Raw genomic sequence first — 21,062 nt, forward strand, 5'->3', positions numbered from 1 at the left:
GTAGATTTTTCAAGAGTCTTTCCTTTGTTGGCAGTTCTTGGGAACCTCTCTCTTTTCCTCCCTCTTGTAGCTAAGCTGCACACCCTCTGCCAGCTGAACCCTCAACATCCTGGCACCATGCAGAGCCCTAGGGACCAGAACTCCCAGAGCATAACCAGCTTTGCAACCTTCACCCCTTCAGACAGACAGACAGACAGACACACACACACACACCCCTTCAGAGACAACACTCCTTCAGACAGACTGACAGACAGACACATACACACACAAGCACCAGGAAGGTTAGGGCTGGTGGAGTGGCTCAAGTGGTAAGAGTACCTACCTAGCAAGCATGAGGCCCCGAGTTCAAACCCCAGTGCAGCCAAAAAAAAAGGGGCACCAGGCACTTATGCATCTATTTTAAAGTATCAGTTTTAGCTACAACCTCATGTGGTTCCCTGAACCTCTTATCCACACAGCTGAATTTCCCAAATACCCCTCTTGGCATCCTCCAAAGCCCATGTCACATCTCTACTGCTGTCACTGACCATCCCAGACATTTTTATGGCACTTGCCTCAATACTTGCTCCCCTTAGTGTGGCCTGCAGGCCAGAAGCACCAACATCACTTGGGTGTTTGACAGAAATGCAGACCCTCAGGCTGCATCCAGACCTACCAGATCAGAATCTACATTATAACAAGAGCCTAGGTGATTTGCATGGACATTAAAGTTTGAGAAGCACTGGCTTCTACCTTTCCCTGGCTGACCTATGGATTCTCTTCACTTTTCTACATTGTGGTTAAGGACAAACATGACTAGAATGGGATGTAGCGATCACCCCTTTCAGTCACTCACTTCACAGTCAGAAGCTACCTTAGAAGCAGGAGCAGCACCAACTTCTCTTTTACAGTTCTGTCCCAGGGTACTGGGAGAAGCTCTTTGTAGTTTAAACTGACAGGACTATGCTAAGTAAACCTCAGGGTACAATCTCATTGATACTGCGGGTAAGACTATTGTGAGTATCAAGGGTTTGTCTCCAAGCTGTATCCTCTTGTCACACCTGTGCCTCTTCCCAGTTCCCCTCCAAAAACACTAAAAGCCCACACATTGAGCCTGAGGAACCAAATCCAAGCTGCTTTTTTTTTCGGGGGGGGGGGGCGGGGTGGTGCAGGTGCAGGGGTCTGAACTCAGGGTCTCATGCTTGCTTAGCAGGCGCTCTACCACTTGAGCTACTCTACCAGCCCTTTTCTGGGTTGGATATTTTTTGAGATAGGGTCTTAAGAACTATTTAACCAGGCTGGCCTTGAACTGGGATCCTCCTGATCTCTGCCTCTGAAATAGCTAAGATTACAGGCATAAGCCACCGGTACTCAGGCAAACTAAAGCTTTCACTGAGTTTTGAATCATAGCTAACTGAACTGGAATGATCCCAAGTGAGACAGTTCACTGCTAGGCACACTTGGCTTTTCATTTCCTTTTCCCTTTCCTTTCCTTCCTTCCTTTCATTTTTTTTGTTTTGTTTTTTTGAGACAGGATCTCATTATGTAGCCCAGGCTGGCCTTGAACTCATTACCCTCCATCTTTAGCCTTTCAAATTCCTGGGATTACAGGTATGTACCATCATGTTTCCTAGCTTTTTACTAACTATTAGGAGTAACAAATCTCTGGACACCAAGCTCTCATTCAGTACCAGCATGGTCCTATTTACTGCCTAGCATAGTAAGTATGTGAGAACCAAATTTTCTACACAACCTACCCATTCACTTAAAATCTGACAACGACAGCAGGCCAGGCCTGAGGTTTCCAGAAGGCTAACCGCTCTGTGGAAGCACCAGGAAATCTGTAGTGGCTCCTTCACTCTTAAGCCAACAGGTCAGTCACCACCTGCCTCATTGCCACCTACTCCTTTCATAAGACCTCATGCCTGTGAGGCCTAAAGAGGAAGGTTCTCTCCCTAACTTATACCATATTTGAGATGCATGGCCTTGGGGATCCCCAAGTCCTCAACTAACCCCACAATCACATCTAGAAGCTGACAGTGAGGGTGATAAAGCACAGCACCTTGAGCTCTGGAGGCAAAGTGTATGAGGCTACTGGGTGACTCCTGAAGGGAACATTGTTCTGGGCCAGTTGGTGGAGTAAAAGAAGGTCAAGCCAAAACCCTGGGAGGAAATCTGGACCACAAAAGAAAACTGCACCAGCCAGGCACTGGTGGCTCACACCTGTAATCCTAGCTAGTTGGGAGGCAGAGATCAGAAGGATAACAGTTCAAAGCCAGCCCCAGGCAAATAGTTCACAAGACCCCATCTCAAAACACTCAACACACAAAAAAAGAGCTGGTAAAGTGCCACTCAAGTGGCAGAGCTCCTGCCTACCAACTGTGAGCCCCTGAGTTCAAACCCCATTATTGAAGAAAAAAAAAAAAGAGAGAGACCACTGTTTCTAGAGTTCCTTCCCCTCTGTGTAGGTTGCACAGGACACATAGACTGTAACAGCAACTTGGCAGGCCCAGGCATGAGGGATGCGCTCTGTGAGAAGGACTTTGGGGGAGGGGCCCTCACTGCCTTGGCAGAGTCCTTGTCATCCTGCAAAACTCAGCTCACCTCTCATGCAGAACCATCATACAATCTTTTCCTCACAGCCTCCCCAAGCATACCATTATGCTCTGGTTTACAACTCTTGTTGTTCCCTGCAGTCAGTATCCTTCCAAAAGATTGACCAGTAATGACTCTCTGCACCTTCCTTTGACAACCAGCAGGGCTGAAACCTGACAGATCTTTGCAGATACAAGAACTATTAGTAGATTCAAAGACACAACTGATGGCCTGCTGGTTGAACAAGACCTGAAGGTTAGTGTAGGATGGCACACAAGGTGTTGCTTAAATATATGAACTAGATTCCAACACCTTAAAGTCACATCTAACTTCTCTTTCAAAAACTGGAAGATGTAGCTACACGGAGTCCACATTATTGACTGGCAAAGACAGATAAGAGATGAGAAGGAACTGCTCCCTGAGATGGGGCATATTCACTCTAGATTGTTCGAGGACAGAGACAGAGGAATCCCTGCCCCACATTCTTTCACCCCATCCCTGAGCTCACTACAGTTTTTGTGCCTGATCACAGATTCCCATTGCCAGAGCCAGCATCTCTCTTCCTCTCTGCCTGAGGACTTTCTCCAGCACTAGTTGGCATTCAGGGTAGCCAAAAAGCACCCAGAGATTTAACACTCCGAACGAAATTCTCAACCCATGAGGTACAGAGTTACTGCATTAAAAACAAAACAAAACAAAACAACCCAGGTGCTGGTGGTTCATGCCTGTAATTCTAGCTACTCAGGAGGCAGAGATCAAGAGTATCAAGGTTCAAAGCCAGCTCTGGGCAAATAGTTTGCAAGACCCTATCTCAAAAAAATCCATCACAAAAAAGGACTGGTAGAGTGGCTCAAGTGGTAAGAGAGCCTGCCTAACAAGGGTGAGGCTCTGAGTTCAAACCGAGTACTGCCAAAAATAAAATAAACTTAAAAAAAAAAAAAAAAAGACCAACAAAAAAACCCCAGCCCATTTCCCAACACTTCAGTGATACAATTCTGTGGCACATACCACATGATTATTCACAAGGTCCCCAGTGGGACTGAGTTCCAATAGCCCACTATAGCAGTCCCATTTTTTAATGTACGTACTTATTGGCTTTCTCTCTGTCCTGCCTTACTTTCCCCATCCCTTCACTTAAGACTTCTACAATCACCTCCCACAGCAATTATCTGCTCCAAGTCCTTACCTCAGGGCTCACTTTCAGGGGAACCCAAACTAAGACACTCTGTTAGTCTCACTTTGTCATTTTTACATTACCTGGCTGGTTCTAACCAGCATGGCTCTTACAGCATATCCCTCTTACTAAGAACATCAAATTATATCAGCACTCAGAGGTCTCCCCAACATCCCTAGAACAAGAGCAAGACAGACTCACCTCCCCCAAGTAACTGTACTTGCCCCTGAGGATCTGCCGGTATAGCCGAGTTCGGTTGTCATCTTCAAAAGGCATGGTGCCACTGAGCAGGATGTAGGCAATGACACCCAGCGCCCACATGTCCACAGAGTTGGTGTAGGGCTTGCGGACCAAGACCTCAGGAGCAATGTACTCCGGTGTACCACAGGTGGTCTTCATCAGGCAGTCATCACCTTTCTTTCGGGCACTGGCTAGGCCGAAGTCAGTGATGATGATCTTGGAGTCAGTGCCTGGGTGGTAGTAGAGCAGATTCTCAGGCTTGAGGTCTCGGTGTGTGATGCCCAGGGCATGTAGGTACCGAACCCCATCCAGTACCATCTGCAGAACTCTTGTGGCATCCCGCTCAGTGAACGAACCCTTTGCAATAATGCGGTCAAAGAGCTCACCACCAGTGGCCAGCTCCATCACCATGTACACACGCTCCTGTGTCTCAAACACCTCTACCAACTGGATGATATTTGCATGGCGCACCCTGCGCAGAACCCGCAGCTCAGACTCACATACCTCCCGCCCCTCTCGGTACTTGGTCTCAATCATCTTGATGGCATATGGCTGTCGGGTTGCCCGATGCTCCACACGAACTACTCGGCTAAAGCTGCCTCGGCCAATCAGGGCTTTAATGTCATATTTAGCTGTCACACGTGGGTCAAACTTGGCCCTGTACTTAGCCACCCTGGCCCTGCGTGGTGGTATTGAAGGAGGTTCTGTGTGACCAATAGTGGGGGCACCATGGCAGGGGTGTGCATACTGACTGGCAACTGGGAACTCAGCTTTAACAGGGCTAACACTGTCCACCTCTGTGATGAAGTACTTGTACACATCATCCTTCATATCAGTGACGGACTCCACCTTCTTGACCAGATCCAGCTGGACATCCTTAGGTGGCTCAGGAAGGACCTTGCTTGTCCCACAGCCCATCACGGACAAGGGAGCATCTCTCCAGCGAGGCTGGCAGGACCTGCTCAGCAGGCAGTGCCCCGTCTACACCTATGCAAACAGAAGAGAGGACAAATTAGCATAGCTGGGGATATCTCTGAAGGGACACCATCCATCCTCTCTGTCCCTTCCTTCTCAATAAACCTAGTCTGATTAAGACTGACGGCATGATTCTGACATGATTCTCTGGGAGGATGACTTTGGCCCCCAAGAACTCTAGGCTCAGTGGAGCATTTAGATGAAGGCTGGGTCTGAGCTCCATGGCCTTGACTTATGTCTCCCTGGGTCTCAGTTCATTCTTCAAGTTGGGGGCAGGAACATGTACCAGGCTCAGCTGTCACAGCCCTCATCCCCCTCTCTGCTCTGCCAGGGTCCCTTCTCCTAGTTAAAGTCCCTTATATCTTAAATGTTAAACTCACTCCTCTTAATCCTCTGACTCACCTTTTTTTTGATATGGGGGTGTGGAATGTTGGTGACCTCCTCCAGCACCATCACCTGCCAGGGCTCAGAGAGCTGCTTCACTCCAAGGCCTCCTCAGAGAGCTTTCCAAGCCCTCTAGGCCTCCTATAGGGGTTGGTCCCCCCTGCAACAAACTACTACCTGGGTCTCTGCCCTAGATTTACACTTTCCTGGATGGTTTCTACTGCTTTGCTCATGTATAATCTTCTCCCTGACAGTTCCAGGATCTTGTACTTTCCCAGATCACTATGTGGATGAAATCTCATACAAGGCCCAGAGCTGGCTGAAATCCATCACAGTGAACTTGGGACCATAAACCTCAAGACAGTGCCACTAGATACCTGCAAAACTAATCTGGATTTCATCAAGAGGCAAAAGGGTCTTGAACTCAGAGAGAACACCAGCACTTAAATCCAGAGGTGTCTCAGGCTATTGATCAGAGCACCCTGATTCCTTGGGATGTGAATCCAGGAGCCCTCACCAATTTCTTCCCAGAGATATTTGGCCATTAATATCTGGTAGCTGGTGGGCCCTGGATAATGTAAAGTACTAAAGTTACTGCTTTACAGAGGTCACCACCTTTCTATCTATATGATTCCTCTCTAAGTCTACCTGAGGGACCAATGTTTGAAAACTGCTGAGAATTTCCTATTCATTATGACATACAGAATAGGTAATGAAATGATCAATTCAGGTGAAACATTTATTAAATATCTAATAGGTGTCAAGAATATAGGAATGAGTAAGATACAGTCCAAGATAGGTTGTATTTTAATAGAAAAAAAAAAAGACATAAGTAAACTCAGTCTTTTTTTTTTTTTTTTCCAGTACTCAGGGCCTACACGCTGAGTTACTCCACCAGCCCTTTTTTGTGAAGGGTTTTTTCGAGATAGGGTCTCTCGAACTGTTTGCTTTGAACCGTGATCCTCCTGATCTCTGCTTCCTGAGTAGTTAGGATTACAGGTGGGAGCCACCAGCACCCAGATAAACTCACAGTCTTAAGTGAAAAGGAAAATGTACAAACAGGGTCTCACTATGTAGACCAGGGTGGCCTCAAACTTGCCATCATCCTGCCTCAGCCTCCCAAGTGCTAGGATTATGGATTAGGGAGGTTAGGGAAGGCTCTGGAAGGAGGTAACTTCCATGTTGAATCGTGAAGTAAAAATGAATCTTCAAGTGCAAGGCCTTGAGTTCGGTCCCTAGCACCAAAAAAAAAAGAACCTTGAAGCAGAGGTGGAAATGGTGATTCAGATAGAGAAAACAGGCCCACATAGGTAAATTCAGAACATACCTGGGCATGGGCAGTTTAGTTGTACAAAGGCAGGGTTGGGGTTGATGGTTTAGAAGGTCAACAGGAACCAGATTATAGAATGCGGCAGAAGCTCTGGTGAGGAAAGTGAGAACCAGGGCCTTCCTAGAAGGTGATGGAGAACTATCAAAGGGTTTATGAGGAAAGAGAGGCATTCTGATCTGTGTTTAAAAAAAAAATGTGAGGATGGACTAGAAAAAGGTCAAAGTGGACTAAAGGGGACAGTAAAAGTGTGGTGGGGTAGAACTGACTGTTATCAACAGTATAATTAAAAGGGGCTGGACATGATGGGTAGAAGGGAAGAGGAGGGCAGCACTTTAGTTCCACTCTCAACACCTAGGCAAAGAGTACAGCAGGAGGCCCAGTTTGGGAAACAGTGGGAGATTTCAGTTTTGGATACACTGCAGTGTATCCTGGAAGATCCAGGTGACATTTAATGCAGGTCACTGGATATAGAATCTGATGTATGAAAAGAGATTGTCACTACCCACTGCCCATGGGTAGTGCTTGGAGCTGAAAGGTAGTAAATACATCTCCTCACACCCTTGTGAAGCCAGCAACTAATCCCATCAAAGGCAGCAGAGGAAGCCCCAGGCAGGTTTTACCATGGCACTTAGGGGGACACAGAGAACCCACAGAGGCCATCGGATTTCGGTGAGTTGAGAGCTTGAATTCAAGGTAGTGAGGCCAGTCCTGATTAATATGGCCACCTATTTCAAGGACCAAGTTTATCACTAAACATACCCAAGACTGTGATTACAAATCTATTGGATACGGGATGGAAGTGTAGCTTAGTGGTAGAGCGTTTGCCTAGCATGCGCAAAGCCCTGGGTACAAAAGGATCCCCAGTACAAAAAAATAAAGGGGAAAAAAGATACAAACCAAAGGGAGGGGGCAGGGGGAAGGGGGGAGAAATGAGCCAAACATTGTATGCAAATATGAAGATAGTAAAAAAAAAAAAGACACAAACCTATCAGATAAAAAGGAAGAATTTAGAGACCACAGACTAAGAGTTCAGATTTTAATCAGTGTATTAGTAAGATTCTCAATAAAATTAAGTTTTTCTTTCCTCATATGAAAGGTAACAATTCATCTACTAATAAAAGCTTGTCAGGATTTGCTGTTCTTACCCAAATGCCCAGGAGGTCCCACGTGGAAACTTAGGACACAGTATTTTTTTGGTTTGGTTTGGTTTTGACAGTACTGGAGTATGAAATCAGGGCCTCACGCTTGCTAGGCAGGCCTTCTACCATTTGAGTCATTCTACCAGTTCAAGACACATTGTTTAAGCAAAGGCCATTTAGAAAGGAGGTTCCTTTTCACAGAGACCAAAGATTAGGGCTAAGAGTGTTCAAGTAGTAAAACGCCTGCCTTGCAAGTGCAAGGTCCTGAGTTCAAACCCCAGTATGGAAAAAAAAAAAACAAAACAAAACTATGGACTTTGGAATTTTGCAGACTCATCTTTCTTCAGGAAAACATAAGACCTCAACAAGTAAAGGGTTGGAGCACAGAAAAAGAAAGCTCTTGGGCCAGTGTTCCTGAGACAGAACACAAGCCCTTGACCCCTAGTTCCTAAGACCATTTGTGAAGCAACATCAACCGCTACTGACAGAGAAGACAAATTGTGCATGGATGACCTACCATACCAACTCAGATGTTACTTTCTCCTGGTGAGAAAGAACTCAAGATTCACAAAGAGCTGTCTCCAGGAATACACACTGGTTCTTTTTGTTTAAATGTGCATACCTAGTCTGGTATGGTCCTAATGAGAAAAACTGAGTTCACAAAAGAAAAGGCCTGACTTCTCACTTTAAGTAAACAAAGCTTGTACAAGTCAGCAGTACAGTCACATTTATTCCAATTAGAAATGCTTGGTCCTAGCTACTCAGGAGGCAAAGATCAGGAGGATCACAGTTCAAAGCCAGCCCAGGCAAATAGTTATGCAAGACCCTATGTTGAAAAACTCTTCACAAAAATAGGGCTGGTGGAGTGGCTCAAGGTAAAGGCCCTGAGTTCAATTCCCAGTACTGCAAAAAAAAAAAAAAGAAAGAAAGAAATGCTTCAAATGTGGGCTGTTTCTATTACTCCACCATCCCAACTGTAGGCCAAAAGTAGAGGAGAAAGTGTGCCAGCTTTGAAGGCTGAGGAGACAGAGACAATGCCCTCCAGGTGATCACAGCTCTTCCACACTCCACTCACATCTGTTAACTTCTCTTCCCACATTGATTAGATAAAAATACACATATAGGAACAAGGGTGGTGGTAGAAGCTGGCAAAACTCCTGGGAAGGAGGGCAGAGCCTTTTCTGACTCCCAGCTTTCTTACATATGCTCCCAGCACAGTGATAAGGGTAGGTGTTTGAGTGGGCAGAATGAGTGAGAAAGCTTTAGGAAAAGACCTCCCAGGAAGGTCACCCTATACCAGTTGTAGTGAGTTACCAACACTTGAAGAAAATATTCAATCTTCTAGAGTCTGCTCCACACCTTCAACTCCTAAACTGATGTGAAGCGCTCCTCAGGATGGTAGTGGGAGTAAGCACTCAGCGCTGCTGTCCCTCTGACCCTCTATAGAAAAAACAGGCCAACAGAAGTCGAGAGCCTTGCCCAAAGTCACTTAGACAGGGTGGCAAGCATGGACTCAAGTCTCCTGGCTCCTCATCCAGGGCTCTTTTTGCTACACAGGAAAAGACTCCAGAAATACCTGGGTCTCAGAAAACCTGTCTCATCAGGTCAAGGCCTCAATTCTTCCCTACCCCATGAGCCGGTGAAGCAACACACTTCTACTGAGCATATTTTCTGAAAAGCCTATGTTCAGAAACCTTCATTCCAACTGTGATCTGCCACACTGCTCACAGCACAACTCTTTGACTACTATTGTCAGCCCCCTGCTGAAGGGACCATTTCTTAGGTTTCCAGAACTCCCGTGGTAGCAAAGTACTAGCAAAGTACTGAGCTCAGAAAAGGTATTCACTGCCGGGCACCAGTAGCTCACACATGTAATCCTAGCTACTCAGGAGGCAGAGATCAGGAAAATCACAGTTTGAAGGCAGCCCAGACAAATAGTTCTGCAAGACCCTGTCTCGAAAAAAAACCCAACACAAAAAAGCACTGGTGAAGTGGCTCAAGGTGAAGGCCCTGAGTTCAAGCCCCAGAACTGCAAAAAAAAAAAAAAAAGAAAAGACATTCACTATTTGTCAACAATGAATCAAAATGAAGCAGAACCAAAATGAAGCAGGTAGAAATTTTTCAGTATCTCAGAAATACCTAATTGTTAAACTGTATCCTGGGTTTGATCCCCAGAATACCAAAAGTTTTTAAAAGATGAATAAATTGGAAATAACCCAAATGTCGATCAATAAGAAAATTATTAAGATATATTCAGACTGAAATTTCCAGCTCTGCAACTGCTGAAAAAAGTAAGGTAAAATGGGGCTGAGGGTATAGTTCAGTAATATAGTATTTGCCTAGTATGCACAAGGACCTGTGTTTGGTCCCCAGCACTGAAAAGAAAAGAATGAGGTATATCTATATTGACAAGGAAAAGATGAACAAAAAGCCAATGAACAATTTTACTAAGTGGCTATGCGTTAGGATCCATATCTGTGATATACTGTGAAGTAATTTTATGAGTATGTAAAGAATATGTCCAATGAGGGATTTAGAAAAATTAACACACACAGGGTTGATGGAGTGGCTCAAGTGATAGAGTACCTGTCTTACACACGTGAAGCCCTTGAGTTCAAACCCCAATCATACCAAAAAAAAAAAAAAGTTACAAACACATACATAAGAAAAAAAAATGTTGTAAGAGGGAAGAGAAACTGTTAACGGTAAGTGATTGTTTCTGGGGATGTGCAAATGTGAAAAGGAAGATTTTATGTATTTCTGTTCTACTGCTGTATTTTGATTATTTTTTATTTTGGGGAGGGGTACTGGGGTTTGAACTGCTTGCTAAGCAGGCACTCTACCACTGCCAGTCCTTTTTTGTGTGTTGGGTATTTTTGAGATAGGGTTGTGAGAACTATTTGCCTGGGGTGGCTTTGAACCTTGATCCTCCTGATCTCTGCCTCCTGAGTAGCTAGAATTACAGGCGTGAGCCACTAGTGCCTGGTAATTTTACCTATTTTTGAGACAGTATTACTATGTTGCCCAGATTGGCCTTGAACTTCCAGGATCAAGCAATCAATCTGCCTCAGCCTCCTGAGTAACTGGTACTACAGGCATCTATCACCACACCCAGCTATGACTCTTCATTAGAAAATAGTAACTTGGTAGGGGGTGAACCCCACTTCTTAAGGACTACAGCTGAACACACTGCTCTAAGTAATAGGTGTATACTGAGATCTTCAATCTTAGGGCTGAGAGACATTAAGAAATTTGCTCAGTTCTCATTTTGTCACGACCAACTCCATCTATAGCACCCCACCATCAGAAATACGTAAATACCCTGGTAATTCACCTGAAGTTCTCCTTTCACCTCCCAATGTCAAAGCACCAATATTTACTAAAGCTCCTGCTCTGGGCCAGGAGTTCTGCCAGGAACTGTGGCAGACAGAAAGAAGGCAGTTATAGTCTCTTCTCTTAAGGAACGTATAGCCCAGATGGTTCACCAAGAGTCTCTTGACCCATTACTTTTTTGGTTTTTTTTTTTTTTTTTTTTTTTTTGGTGGGACTGGGGTTTAAACTCAGGGCTTTTTGCTTACAAAGCAGGCCCTCTACTGCTTGAGACATACCTCCAGTCCACATTGCTTTGGTTATTTTGGATTTGGGGTCTTGCAAACTATTTGCCCTGGCTGGCCTCAAACCATGATCCTCCAGATCTCAGCCTCCCAAGTAGGTAGGATTACAGGCATGAGTCACCAATTCCTGGCAAACCCATTATGCTTATGATGCTCTCCAAGTGGCCACTTCAAGCCTAGCAACCTGGAAGAGGGTCCTCTGAGATAAATTTCTCACAGCCAATGAAAACATCACATATTCCTACTTTAGCATCACATCAGACATCATGACAATGCAGTGCTGTACCAAGAATTAACTCAGTGATGACCTAGCCAGCTTAATATTCACTAACATTCCTGGTAGAAAAGGGTATTCAAATAAATACGTTTTCTGCTGGGCGCAGTTACCTCACGCCTACAATACTAGATACTTGGAAGGCTAAGCTAGGGAGGATTGCAGTTTGAGGTCAGCCCAGAGAAACAGTTCACAAGACTCCATGACTCCAAAATAACCAGAGCAATATGGACTGGAGTTGTAGTTCAAGTAGTAGAGTGCTGCTTTGCAAGCACAAAGCCCTGAATTCAAGCCCCAATTCCACAAAAAAAAAAAAAAAAAGAAAGAAAGAAAGAAAGAAGGAAAGTAAATTAAATAAATAAGTTTCTTGCTAACTCTCAGAAAGAACTGTTTATCTTCTTCCAGGGATGTACTTCTCAATTTTTGTCCAGATGCTAAGATATACACAGAGACTGATATTATTGTATAACACTGTGGGTCGATGGAGACAGCTGTTTTCAGCAATCTTAAGCATAAAAGTCGATACGTTGGCATGTCTATAGCACATTCACATCATCACACAGTTGGGAGGCTCTTAACAGGGTCAAAGTTGCCCACGTAACTTACTCACATGTAACCAAAGTTACACTTATTAACTATGAACTTGTGACTGACACAGAACCCCAGCATCTATTTCAGATTCCATAGACACTAGGATCTGCAGGGGCACTCCATTCCAGGTGCTAAGCAAATCTAAAAGTTGGAACTATAGCTCAGTGTCAGGGGCAAACAGGTTTCCTGAAGGCTGCACTTTCCCTAACTCATTTATACAACTTAAGCACAACAGCACAATCAGGCCTAGACAACAAGCTTATTCAGCAAACCCACCCTCTACTGAGTAAACATTCCTAATCTCTTGTGGGGATGGTTAACTGCATCTACCCTGAGGAGAAGCAGTGTTTCAGAGCTTTCACTGATGACCAAAAATGCCCTTGAGGAAATCACTTAAGGTAGCTTCCTATACAGTTTAGTGTGAAGAGCAAACAGGCTTATTAGGATTGAATTAGGATGAAATTTTCTGGAGCTGGGGGTATAGCCTCCAGAACCACAAAATAAATAAACAAAAAAACAGGTTTAATAATAAATAAATATTGATTTATCTATTTATTTAAAATGATGAACCAGGCATCAGTGGCTCACACCTGTAATCCTAGCTACTCAGGAGGCAGAGATCAGGAGGATCACAATTTGAAGCCAGCATGGGCAAATAGTTCACAAGATCCTGTCTCAAAAAAACCCATCACATATGAATAAATGAATAAAGGAAAAAAAAAACATCACAAAAAAGGGCTGGTGGAGTGACTCAAGAAGTAGGCCCTGGGAGGGGGTGGGGGCAGGGGGGAGAAATGACCAAAGCCTTGTATGCACATATGAATAATAAAACAATAAAAAAAAAAAGAAGTAGGCCCTGAGTTTAAGCCCCAGTACCATAAATAAATAAATAAATAAATAAATAAATAAATAAAATCATGACATTTTCTTTTGACAAGGGCCACTTTGGGAAGAACAGCCATTAGTGATAATAGTAGCTTCTGTTTACAGAGTTTCAACTATGCTAAGTATCTCACATGTACTTTTTCATTCATCTGCAGCCACATGTAGTAGGCAAGATTATTTCTATTTTATTCAGTTGGTTTTTAGAGGTCAAGTTGACCTTGAACTCACAATCCTTCTGTCTCCCAAGTGCTGAGACTACAGCTATGTACCACTATGCTTGGCTCAATTATTTCTATTTTGTAATTAGGAGACTAGGACTCAAAAAGTATCAAGGACTCACAAAAGCCAGAAATTCAAGAGACCCTATCTTGGAAATACCCAATACAAAAAAGCACTGGTGGAGAGGCTTAAGTGGCAAGGGTGAGGCCCTAAGTTCAAATCCCAGGACCACAAAAAAAAAAAAAAAAAAAAAAAGCCAGAAACTGAATCCAGGTTTTTCTAAAGCCCAAGTTTTTAACCAACTGTACTGCCTCTCCAAGATATGGACAGAGGGCAAAACTTCTAACTGGACAAAAGAACCAAGTTTCCAAATGCAGTGACACAGAACTTCAACCAGGAAGCAAAATAATGTCACTTGGCTTTTTGTTTGTTTGTTTGTTTCTCCCCAGAGCTTCTGAATCAAAATCTTAGAGAATGAGGGGCAGCTGGCAGTGTATTTCAGTGGTACTGCAGAGGGCCCTAGGTACAATCCACAGTACTCCCACCTCCCAAAAAAAATCTTCAAGTGAAACTGTGGAAATTCTATCTTGAAATACTACCTCCAAGATATTTCTTCTTTTTGTAGGTGGTACTGGAGTTTGAATTTAGTGCCTCACTCTTGGTAGGCAGGCACTCTATCACTTGAGCCACTCTGCCAGCACCCCCTAAAATATTTTAGACCATCAAGGTTGAGTGCCTACCACACACATAGGTGTTTGCTGTGTTCATCTCTAATCTGGCCCCGACAGAAGCTCAATAATATGGCTGAATCTATACCAACTCATAAATCTGTAACCTATCCCACTAGATTCAGTAAACATTACTGCTGTGTGAAGCAAAGGTTTTTCCAGAAAAACATCTCAGGAGGACTTTAAAAGACATGTAAATTTCGCACACTGGTGGGTGGTACAGAGATGAAGGAAGAGTATTATGAACTGAGAAAACTGTATCTAAAGCACAAGGGTATAAAACCACACAGCTAATAGGAGGCTCACTCAACAATAAACTTCAAAATCGAAGCATAGAAGTGCTCAGGTGTTGACTACAGGGTTAGGCATCTACCAGATTATATGCTTGTATGAATGTATGTATGTATTTATTTTGGTGGTACATGCGCTTTACCTCTTGGGCCACACCTTCCGCCCTCTAAAAGATATAAGCCATAGCTAAGAATTTTGGCCTTTATCTACAGTCATTAAGAAGTCAGTTTTAGGTAGTGAAGGATTTATCCAGATTTTCTGGTGGAAATTATCACTTCGGCAGCTTCATGGAGGAGCACTGAGGGACAGGGCGAGGCTTCCCCTTGCAAGGATGACAGATTTGCCGTGGAGGCGACCCAGCTATGGACTCAGGCGTTTTTCCAGTCAGTACAAGGAAGTGATCTTTTGCCCTGCCAGACCCTGATGTTCAATCGCAAAGGAAGGGTGAGAGACGCAGTGCCGGCAACCACGTTACATTAACCTGATCCACGCCAGACGCGGGACAGCTGAACAGCAGGCAGGCGTTATGACCAAGCCCACCACGCCCACCACGGCAGCGGGTTTCCAGACCACGCCAGTCTCGGACACCGGAGACCCAGAATAGCTGTTGCCCGGTCTCCTCCAACCCGGTAGGCCCCAGCGCACACGGGCTGTGGGCTCTGGGTTACACAGGGACAGGCCCTAGCGCGCCAAGAAGCGACCATGGCTGCAGTTCGCCAGCCCCTCCCGCCCTTCGAGCCGTAGGCCAGAGCCGGGCCGCCTCACCTCGCGCGAGCGGCGGGCTCTTCGGCGTCTCGGCGGCTTAGCCGACCGTCTTGCGGCCACGGCCGCCGCGGCCATCCTCCAGCGTCAGCGCTGTGGCGTCATCACTGCGCGCACCCGACGCCAAAACAAACCCGGACTGCCTAGGAGGCCGACTCTCCGAGGAGAGAGCGCAGCCTGCCAATCAGCGCCTTTGGGGCGGGGACCGGCTATCTCCAGGGGGTGGGCCTAATTGTTGCTCCAAGTAGCAATTCAGCAAATTGTCGCCGGGACCGCGGGAATTAGGAAATTTCAAGAGTTTTTATTTGTTTTTCTTGGCGGTACTGGGGTTCAGACTTTGGGTTTGGTGCTTGCCAGGCAGGCGCGATGCTGCTAATGCCACGCCTCCAACCCGAAAGTTTCAAGATTTGTTACTGGAGGACAGAGGCTTTTTTTTTTTTTTCCTTTCCCCTCTAGTACTGGGGATTGAACCCCGGGCCTCACACATGCTGTTGCTAGACAAGCACTGTACCACTTGAGTCACGCCCCTAGTCCTTTTGTTTTTGTTTTTGAAATATGGTCACACTAACTTTGCCCGGGCAGGCCTGAACTCCTGAATCTCCTGCTTCCACCTCTCTAAGTAGCTAGGATTACTGGATTACAATTCCATGCAGCTTGGGAAAAGGGCACTTGAAGAACGAGGTCAGGGATGCTGAGTTTCAACAGAGCCTTCTCGAACTGTCTCTGGATCTCCTCAAAAGATTGACTTCCATTTCTCTAACAAAACCTATTTTTAAAAACTGAAATTAACGAATGGAAGCATGGCTCAAGTGGTAGAATGCTTGCCTACCAAGTGCAAGGGCCGAAGTTCAAACCCCAGTACTGCCAATAAATAAATAAATAAAAAATAAAAAAACAAGAAAAAACTGCAATTAGGGCTGCAGGTATGGGTCAAAGCAGTAGAGTGCCATCCTACAAGTGGGAGGCCCTGAGTTCAAACCCCAGTACTAATGTTTCCAAAAAATGTTTCCAAAACTCTAGTGAAATTATGAGCATAGACTTTGAAGCCAGACAAACCTGGGATCAAATCCAAGCTTAGATATTTCCACATTTCCACAGCTGTGTGTGTTCTGAGGGAAAACATCCCCCTTCTTAAGCCTCACTTTTCTTATCTATATATTGGGGATCATAATCCTAACCTCACAGAGGATTAAAAATAATACAGAGTGGGCACCGGTGGCTCACTATGGTAATCCTAGCTACTTGGGAGGCTGAGATCCAGAGATTCAAGGCGAGTCTGCACAAACAGTTCATGAGACCCCATCTCCAAAATAACCACAGCAAAATGGGCCGGAGTGTGGCTCAAGTAGTAGAGTGCCTGCTTTGCAAGCATGAAGTCCTGAGTTCAAAGCACAGTCCCACCAAAAAACAAAAAACAAAAACCCCCCAGAATTCCAGGGTTGATGACACTCAGAAATTCACACACCACTTCATTTTACAGACATTCAGCCAATTAGTTAACAAATATTTATTGAGCCCTATATTCAGTTGCTGGTCTTGGTTTGTGGGAAGAGTACATAAGGCCATGCCACGAAGAGGTATGTTGATACACAGGGGACTGGGCCCAGGACATTCAGCGCCCCCCAGACTGATTTCTGAATACTAAGCTAATTCTTGTCCATATGGCTACAAATGTTAATACACCATCACCGTGATGCTCTGGTCTGGGCAGCTGTGCCCAGGGCCCAGTCAACTTGGCTATCAGCCCACCGCTCTCCTCTAGCTCTGGGATAAAACACACAAAGCCCTTAAGCCCCTGGCCAGAAAGCAGATTCCTTCCCCCCTCCCTTATCCCTGTCCCTACTTCATGGAAGAGTGGACTTAGGGAGCAAAAAACCAGAAAGTAGGTCACAGCAGGATGATAATCCCCTTAGTGACTAGCCAGACCATCCAGGCCCCTGCTCTTGGAATTAGACTGCTCCTGGTCACTCATCAGGACTGGCTGGAAAACTTTTGAGGTCTATAGCCCCAGCACCATCTCTTCCAGAACTAGACTCAGGCTGAGGAGACTGCTCCAAGATGACACATCCTCTACACTGAAGTGGGGTCATTCTCAGTCCAAGCTCTTGCTGACTGTAACAATTACTATGCCAGATTTAGAGATTCTTTCATATCACACACTCCATATGTGCACCCTTTATACCCAGCCTAGACTGGGTGCTAGAGACACAAAAAAATACTCCTTGCCTTTGAGGAGGCCACAGTGGGAAATTCTTACCAGGTCCTAAACAATAACCAGCCAGTGCTATCTATACTGAGGCAGGAGAAAATCTGCCTTAGTTTTCTGAGAGGTATGCAAGGCTAGAGCTGTGTAGACTTTAATTCAGTTGAAATGTAGGGTTTGGGAGTACTTCCTGGAAGAGGTGATATTGAATATGAAGTAGAAGTTCACAGGAGGAAATGAGGAAGAGTATTCTGAACAAAAAATATGAATGTACAAAGACCCAGAAGAAAGAGTTGTTGTTCCTTCTGGAAAATTCTGGAGGCAAAGGAAGGCAGATGTAGGTGGGCTTTTTTCTGTGAACTTTCTCCTTTGATAATGTGAGAAGATGGGCAATGATTGGTTGATAGATGTGGGGATAAAAGTCCAGCTGAATGAAGCACAAGAGTAAAGGTAGAGTCAGGGCAAAGAAGGAGTTAATGGAGGCATCCAAGCCAGCCACAATGGGAAGGAAGATATTTAGGAAGCATGAATGACATAAGGTTCCTACACACCTGTGTGTGTGGTGTGTGTGTGGGGGGGTGGAGTCTCTGGAAACACCTGTTACCTGGAGCCTAAGCAAGGAGCTCATCAAGCCTTACTCTGTCCTGGTGGGGAGGGCAGTCTAAGCCTTACCTGCTGAGCTCTGGGATCCCACGACTTGCTCCTTCTCAGCTGATTGCTTTGGATCTCTTTTGTAAAACCCTCTCTACCTCAGACTGCACCATTTGTAACTTCAGCATCTTTATCTCCTATCACTCTGTGAGTGCTGCTTCACTTCTCTGAAGCCTCCCCTGGGTAATTAAAAGTTTCTCTGTGCTGCCACAGAGAAGGGCTTTAGGAGTGGATGGAGCTGGCTTATACAGGGCCTTATAGATAAAGGGAAAGAAGCTTAATTTACACACTCATTTTTCAATTTAGAAAGTTAAGAATAAAGTAGAGGAAATGATAATAGAAGCCATGGCAGTGCCCACACAAGTCATGGGGTGTTAGCTTGGAAAAGAGTCCCTCCCCATGTTTGAGCCACCATGTTCTGCCCCAGCTTTTGCCCATACAGATTGATTCTTATTTGCCCTTCCTTCCCCTCTAAGATGAACAGGGGCTCTGCACACACCACATATTCTCATTCCGCTGTTTCCAGAAAACCTTCTGGGATTGTTTTGATTCCAAACTTCAAACCTCTCTTCTCGAAGAACATGTTTGTGTTGAGCCAGAGGTTAGAGGATCCCTCATTGTAACCCCAGTTTCTGCAGTTTCAGATCCTGTCAGGGACTTGAATGTGGAGTGGACTTGGACAGGGGCTCCCCTCCTTCTAGAACAGGCCAGTTTTTGGATTGGGCCAAACTCCAGAAGAGAAAGGGACTGAGCATGTCTTGAAGGTTTCCATGATAGTTCAGCAGAGGGAGAGCAGGTGAGACATCAGGAGCCTGAAGGCTGGAAGGAGCTTGGGGAGGAGGTGGGTAGGTTGGGGTGAGAGGCTCTGAATCAAGGGCCATACCTGGCCTCTAGGGGCCATGACATAAGGGGTATGCAAGGCTAGTAGTGCAGGCCTGAGAACTTCTGCCCTCCAGACCCCAACTGGTCCCCCAACCCAGTCAGCCTGGTAAGGAAGAGAATAACTATGCATTCTGGCAAAATCTCAGGTCTCCACCTGAGGAGCTCGTAGGATTGGGGCACTTAGGACATGCACATAATGGAAAGCTCAGTGTTGCCTCTGGGAAATGAATGTTTGCAAGGAGGCAAACTGAGTCCCATGTGGTGGCTGTTAGCCCTGCCCATTCTATGCTGGGGATCAGCTTGTGGAAGCACCCTGTCCCAGCCAAGCAGGCCACAGCTGGAGAAAGGAAGGCGATTAGTGCAAATATAAATACCTTTAATGAAATGCAAATATAAATACCTTTAATGAAAACCATGTACACTCTGCAGAGCTGGGACAGTGGCCCCTGATGCAGGGCTGGAGGCACAGGCACTGCTAGCAGACTGGCTAGCTAGGCCAGAGGCCCCAGGAAGCATGCAAGGGCCAGAGCAGCAGCCAGCAGCACTGGCGCTGGAAGTGAGGCAGATGCAGATGCTATTGCCCGCAGAGTCTCCTGGTTGATCTCTGGGCCAGAGCCACGCTCTTGGATGCTCACAGGGACGCCACACAGAGCATGCAGGTTATCTGGGTGTGGGGCCCGACGAGCTTCTTGCTGTAGTGACTCCCACACGGCAGCTGCCTCCTCTGGGCATCCCGACAGGACTTGTGAGGCACAGGCATGGAAATCATTCCAGGACCTTTTAAAGGAATGGGATTAGGGGGTTTGGGGGAGGCAAAGGGTTTTGGAGTGGGAAGTGATTCAGACCCCAAGGGTGGCATGGATCTGGCAGTCTTCTACTTGCCTGCTGCCTCCCACCTGCCAGTACCTGCAGATAGTCTCCAGCTCGCCTCCACGACCCATGCCGTCTCCCAAGCGAATGAGACACTCAGCAAAGCCCTGGTATATCATGTCACAGCGGCTTATACCCTCCGAGGCTGCTGCTATGGGAGGTACAAGGACTGAGGGAATGGAGAATAGTTGATAGGATGAGCCAGGTCTATCCACCAGCCCCAAGGGGCTTGTTTACCTGAGAGTGCTCTGGGGACGTGACTCAACATGAAAATGTTGCTCTAGGGAACTGAGGGACATGTCTAGGGATCACTTGTATTGCTTCAAGACAGGACTCAGACTGGGAGGCATGAGGGTGGGGCAAATGGGGGGCTGGGGTGGGGGACAGGGTATAGTGTCCCAGGGGTCAGTTCCTCCTCTGAGCTTCTGGGGTCCTACATCAGGGTGGGAGAGGATGGTCAAAGTGGAGTCAGGGCGGGGTATTGAGGGATGGAGCCAGAGGCATAGGGCCATTGGACAAACATGAATCTCTGTAGACTTTCTGAGCTTCAATCGACACTCCCACCTTCTCCTTAAAGATGGGTGTCTGAGATGAAGCTAAGCAGGATAGACAGGGGCTGTGATGCAGATCAGACTCTCACAGAGGACCTCAGGGATCTCATGGCTGGGCTAGGAATCCCTTATCAGAAAAGGGGCTGCAAAATTTCAAGGCTCTTCCTCCATAAATGGGGTTCAGTTCACGCCTCATTTTCCATGCTGAAGCCACTGTTACACTTTCTTTCTCACAACTGCTCTCCACCCTGGTGCCCAATGCCAGGAAAGCTAGGTCTCCAGCTCCCACATACCCTGTAACCTGCTTGGTGGGGCCCAGCGAAAAGGGGTGCAGCCTGGGCTGGGTCCAGGACGCTAGCACTCACCGAATGGCAGCAACAGCAATAGCCTCAGGGCACGGGGCTGCCGCTGATCACGGCGCCACAGGCAGCAGCGGAGCATTGTCCCTGGCTGAGCCTAGTGCTGGATTTAGCGGCTAGGAGAACAGCCCTTCTGCCCAGCCCTCGGAAGAAGGGACCCTGATTGGATAGGAGCCGGAGGCGGAGCCTAAAGAAAAGCAGGCGACTCCGCCCCCCTGTACCCAGACAGGCAGAGACGTAGAATGGACCCCAGAGAGCAGAATCGCAGAGGCACAGGCTGAGGCTGAACTGGACCTAAGAGCCTTGCCCCAGAGTTGGAGAGGGGAGATCTGAGAATGCAGTCGATCAGATTAGTTATCCAAGATA

The 21,062-nt window shown here is 46.2% G+C and overlaps 2 protein-coding genes across 5 annotated transcripts in view; both read right to left on the reverse strand.

The window, feature by feature from the left end:
• The window catches only part of Pskh1 (protein serine kinase H1), a 29,164-nt gene extending 13,850 nt beyond the window's left edge, over positions 1-15,314 (reverse strand). For all 3 annotated transcript variants that reach the window (XM_020171129.2, XM_074055794.1, XM_074055793.1), the window contains exons 1-2: positions 15,184-15,314; positions 3,950-4,975 (exon numbers count right to left, since the gene is read on the reverse strand). In XM_020171129.2, the coding sequence (XP_020026718.1) occupies positions 3,950-4,906 (957 nt within the window). In that variant the 5' untranslated portion in view covers positions 4,907-4,975; positions 15,184-15,314. The remainder of the gene's footprint in view (positions 1-3,949; positions 4,976-15,183) is intronic.
• A 3,987-nt stretch (positions 15,315-19,301) lies between these two features.
• On the reverse strand, positions 19,302-20,827 carry Nrn1l (neuritin 1 like). Of its 2 annotated transcripts, none has more exons than XM_020171171.2 (3): positions 20,703-20,827; positions 19,823-19,955; positions 19,302-19,693 (listed from the first exon to the last, which is right to left on the reverse strand). In XM_020171171.2, exons 1-3 carry the CDS (start codon positions 20,776-20,778, stop codon positions 19,408-19,410), a joined length of 495 nt encoding a protein of 164 aa, XP_020026760.1. In that variant the 5' UTR covers positions 20,779-20,827; the 3' UTR covers positions 19,302-19,407. The 2 variants fall into 2 exon arrangements, with proteins under 2 accessions (XP_020026760.1, XP_073911465.1); XM_074055364.1 differs by having other exon boundaries at positions 19,823-19,937; positions 20,703-20,813.
• Between the last annotated feature and the right edge of the window lie 235 nt (positions 20,828-21,062).

The sequence above is a fragment of the Castor canadensis genome, chromosome 15 (assembly GCF_047511655.1).
Source record: "Castor canadensis chromosome 15, mCasCan1.hap1v2, whole genome shotgun sequence".
Lineage (NCBI taxonomy): Eukaryota > Metazoa > Chordata > Mammalia > Rodentia > Castoridae > Castor > Castor canadensis.